Source organism: Babylonia areolata, chromosome 5, assembly GCF_041734735.1.
Source record: "Babylonia areolata isolate BAREFJ2019XMU chromosome 5, ASM4173473v1, whole genome shotgun sequence".
NCBI lineage: Eukaryota > Metazoa > Mollusca > Gastropoda > Neogastropoda > Buccinidae > Babylonia > Babylonia areolata.
The window spans coordinates 42,843,138-42,848,137 of NC_134880.1; the positions used below are offsets into that span (position 1 = coordinate 42,843,138).

The window sequence follows — 5,000 nt, forward strand, 5'->3', positions numbered from 1 at the left end:
TATGTACAAGACAAGTCAGGACGGGAATCTCAGTATCTCTATAGGAGCTCTCTATCCCTAATGTCCTGCAGATAATCAAAATGCATTATGTACAAGGCAGATTTCAAACCTGTTGGTATCAAGTGGCTTTACTGACTTAAAGAAACATAGAATTATCCAACTTGATTACATCCCAACATCAAACACACACACACACACACACACACACACACACACACACACACACACATTGAGAACAGTGTCACATACAATGACTCATAAACAAAAATAACAAAATAAATCAATTTGTGATAAAATGACAACAGAAATAAAAATAACAGTAATAATGATAATACTAATGATTATGTTTATGACAATGACGATGATGATGATGATGATCATCATCATCATTTATTTAGGGCTTTTTCACAATCAGAGCTCAAAGCACTTAAAATGTACAAAACTCATACCTCAGTTCACACAATCTCTGCAAACAGACATCCAGATATCACTCATCAAAGTCACTTGCACACACACACACACACACACACACACACACACACACACACACACACACAATAAGCACACAATAAGCACACACACACACACACACACACACACACACACACACACACACACACACACACACACACACACACACACACACACTTTTTCTCAAAGCACTTAAGATGTACAAAATGGTACCTCAGTTCACATACTCTTGGCAAACAGACATCAAGACATTACTCATCTAAGACACTTTCACACACACACACACACACACACACACACACACACACACACACACACACACACACACACACACACACACACACACACACACAAAACATTCATAAAATGGAAGAAAGGCACTTTAGAAATGTGGATGACAAAGAAACAAGCACTGTCTCAACAGGTTGATTTTCTGGGAAGATGTCAAAGAGGCATGGAAGCAAAATTTCTGATGGCTGATCTCTGAAAGTAGACAGAAGGCTGTGCAAAGGATTTTGTTTTGACAGATGAATATGACTGTCAGGCGAAGAACAGATTTACGGATGTGGTGTGGTGATTCATAAAGTCAAGAGAGATACGCCAGAAATATGTATGTATGTATGTATGTATGTATGTATGTGTGTGTATGTATGTATGTGTGTATGAATATATATATATATATATATATATATATATACATATGTGTGTGTGTGTGTGTGTGTGTATGTGTGTGTGTGTGTATCACAGTGTATGTGTATGCCACCAACACCACTCACACACTACACACACATGCACTCACACAGATGCACACACCACTTACACATAAACATGTACCCACACATCACTCACAAACACACATTTGCCCTCATATATACACATGCACACCTCCCCCCCTCCCACACACACACATACATGTAACCCACACATGCCCCCCCCCCTCCCCCCGCCCCCACACACACACTTCATAACATCCTAAACCCCTGTGACTGCATGAATTATCCCCGGACTCTCCCCACATGTGTTGTGCAAGTGTGAAAAGGGAGAGGTGGTGATGTGCAGATAATTAGCGGAAAGGAAGGAAGGGTGGGTGGGACGGGGTGGGGGGCGGTGCAGTAGAGGAATGTTAAATGGGTAAATGGGAAAAGAAGACAGTTAGACATTAATTGGGATCGTTGGCAAACACTGGGATATTTCGTGCGCCCCACCACCATGAGTTGACCAAATCCACACAGATCCCCTGAAAGAGCGGACTGAGGGAAGTGCTGACGAAGTGGTTCCTGATGCACGGTCAACAAGATCGACACAGCATCACAGCAACAACCCACACCAACAGGTCTCGCATCGTACACAGTCCGTCTTAACACCGGAGAGCCAAACAAACACGAACATGGCACGGCTGTCTTACTCAGCAAACAAGGTATACAAGGGTCGCCCCCCTAAAAAAAAAATACATGCAGTGACTTCCCCCTTACCCTTTGATATCAGTATTTCTGCCAGACCTTCGATCCATTCCCGATATTTTTCACTGCTGAAGAAAGTCTGGCATTGTCCGCCATTCTCGCATCGATTGGTTTTCAGGAAAAGCTGGACTGGATGAGGACACGGAAAGCAGGGAACAGGGGAGGCTGAGCGATCGAACCGAGTGACGAAAGGGGCGGAGGGAGAGGATGGAGGGAGGCAGCAGAAACAGATGGGAGAGGTGAGGGGAAGCTGCGCCGGCCAAATAAAGGGAGGTAACCGCTGAGATATTTTTTTAAAGCGTGGCACCAGTAGTTTCCCTTCGTCTGTTCTGGGCTCATGAAAATTTTTCGTTTGTGTCAAATAATGCTCGCGATCAAAGCAACTGCCGGTTCGATTGTGCGCGCGCACAATGATTTCGGTTTCTCTATCACAGAGAAAATACTTGTCCAAAAGCGGTTCACTTTTTTGGGACACCCGATATATATTATGTATGTAACCTTTTTTGTCTGTTCAGTTTTTGTCAGATCAAGGCATAGCCCTTGCTATGGTACCATGTAACCCAGTACTACCTGCCGCATGTGAAGTCTCCCAACGATGGACCAGGCGGAGGAGGAAACCTTTCCCAACGGCTGTGAAGGCGTAAGAGGATGACCAAAGGGCAGGGGGAGCTCTTATCCTTGGCTGGATGTCCCCCTAGGAGACCGGAACTCCGCGGAAGAAAAAACCTGCACCTGCCGAGGCCGTCCTACACGTGGTAGTATCTGCACCTGTGGGACTGTGAGCGTCGGTAGGCGAGAGAGTGGGGAAGGGACTGCACAACTCCTCCTCACTTAAAAATAAAGTCACCTGTGCTGGTCAGGCAACCAGGCTAATGTCGGAACGACGACCTAGCCCTTCAACACCCAGCTTTTCCAAGCCCTGCGGCGATGGAGAAGTGGTAACGGGGACAGGCAGAGGATGCTGCTGGCAGTTCCTAGTCACGACTCTGCACGCAGGCGGCTGTAGGGTGATGGTCGTCCGCCGTAGACTGGGGCAGATGCGGCGCCCGTATCCTCCCAAAGTGTCAGAGCAGCCCTTTTTAGGGACAGCACTGCCCTACCTAGTAGGAAACCGCACCTACTTGGACATCCAACAATAGTGTTCGAAAACAGAAGAGAAGAACCAGGAGTCATGCCCTGACTCTGGGTGCCTGGAATGTTCGCACCCTCTTAGACAGAGATGACAGACCAGAAAGACGCACAGCGCTCATTGCTAGAATGCTTAATCGCTACCAGGTGGACATAGCTGCCCTGAGCGAAACCAGGTTCGCGGGTGAAACCCAGCTGGAGGAAGTTGGATGGGGCTACACCTTCTACTGCATTGGGAAGCCAGATGGCACCCCAAGAACCTCAGGCGTGGGCTTTGCCATACGAACCAAACATGCACGACAGCTTGACAGCCTTCCACGCGGGATAAACGACAGGCTGATGACCCTGCATCTGAAGCTGTCCAAGGATCGCTTCGCCACAGTCATCAGCTGCTATGCCCCGACGATGACCAACCCTGATGACATCAAATAAGTTTTCTACGAGGAGCTCAGCCGCATCATTTCAGCGGTAGACAGAAAGGACAGGCTGATCATCCTTGGAGATTTCAATGCCCGTGTCGGCGTGGACTTCTTCTCGTGGCCAAAAGTCCTAGGACAGCATGGCACTGGCAAGTGCAACTCCAACGGACTGCTTTTGCTCTCGCTCTGCGTGCAGCATAGACAGACCATTACCAACACCCTCTTCCAACAAGCGCACAAGTACAAGAATACATGGATGCACCCCCGCTCCAAGCAATGGCACATGCTGGACTATGTGATTGTCCGGCAGAGGGACAGAGGTGATGTTTCCATTACATGCTGCATGAGAGGAGCAGTCTGCTGGTCGGACCATCGCCTGGTACGCAGCAAGATGAGCATCAGACTTGCACGCAAGCTCCAACCAGCCAGGCAGAAACCCCCTAGGAAGCTGAACATCCACCGCCTCCCTATCACCAAAGACGTGCTGCAGCAGCAAATCCAAGTAGCTCTCCAAGAAATTCTTGCATCGACTGATGTAGAAGAGGTATGGAGCACCTTTCGAGATGCTGTGTACACAGCAGCAGCTGACACACTCGGCTTTGTACAGAGGAGCCACAAAGACTGGTTTGACGAGAACGACTCTGGAATCTCCAAGCTCCTGAACACACTGCGTATACGGCATCAGGATCACGTTTCCTATAAAGACTGCCAGAGGAAGGAGAACCAGTTCTTGCAAGCCAAGCAACTTGGACAGAAGAGGCTGCGTGAGATGAAGAACACCTGGTGGGAGAGAAAGTCCGAAGAGCTTCAGTCCGCTGCTGATGCTCACGACATGAAGGCCTTCCATGATGGTCTCCGAGCTGTGTATGGGCCGAGAGTCACAGGATCAACACCTATCCGAGCCTTGGACCAGACCACCCTCCTGACAGACAAGAAAGACATCCTTGCCCGCTGGGCAGAGCACTTCAACACCCTCCTCAACAGGGACTCGTCCGTATCTGACGAGGCAATTGCAGCCCTCCTACAGCTACCAGTCAGTGACTCGCTAGCTGCCCCTCCCACCAAGGTCGAGACCCAGAAGGCCCTGAAGCTGACAACGTCAGGAAAAGCACCAGGAGCGGATAGAATCCAGGCTGACGTCTACAAGTATGGAGGCGAGATGCTGACAGACGAGCTGACCGCCCTGTTCCAGTCTATCTGGGAGAGAGGGGAGGTCCCACAGGATTTCAAGGATGCTTCTATTGTCCACATTTACAAACGGAAGGGAGACAAAACATCCTGCGATAACCACCGTGGAATCTCTCTCCTCTGCATCGCTGGCAAGATCTTCGCCCGCATCATACTGGACAAACTGGTTGACCATGTCTCCAACACAGTCATCCCTGAAGCACAGTGTGGCTTCCGCTCAGGAGGGGAACATGTGACATGGTGTTTGCCGTACGCCAGATGCAAAAGAAATGCCGTGAGCAGAACAAGGAGCTCCACATGGTCTTTGTAGACCTGACTAAAGCCTTCGACACAG

General features: G+C 48.9%; 1 protein-coding gene across 3 annotated transcripts in view; it reads right to left on the reverse strand.

The window, feature by feature from the left end:
- Positions 1 to 2,113, reverse strand: part of LOC143282481 (myogenesis-regulating glycosidase-like) — a 210,861-nt gene extending 208,748 nt beyond the window's left edge. For 2 of the 3 annotated variants that reach the window (XM_076588138.1, XM_076588137.1), the window contains exon 1: positions 1,944 to 2,113. In XM_076588138.1, the coding sequence (XP_076444253.1) occupies positions 1,944 to 1,981 (38 nt within the window). In that variant the 5' untranslated portion in view covers positions 1,982 to 2,113. Of the gene's footprint in view, positions 1 to 1,676; positions 1,816 to 1,943 lie in introns of those variants that run through there. The other variant, XM_076588139.1, reaches the window with a different exon arrangement.
- Positions 2,114 to 5,000: the final 2,887 nt, after the last annotated feature.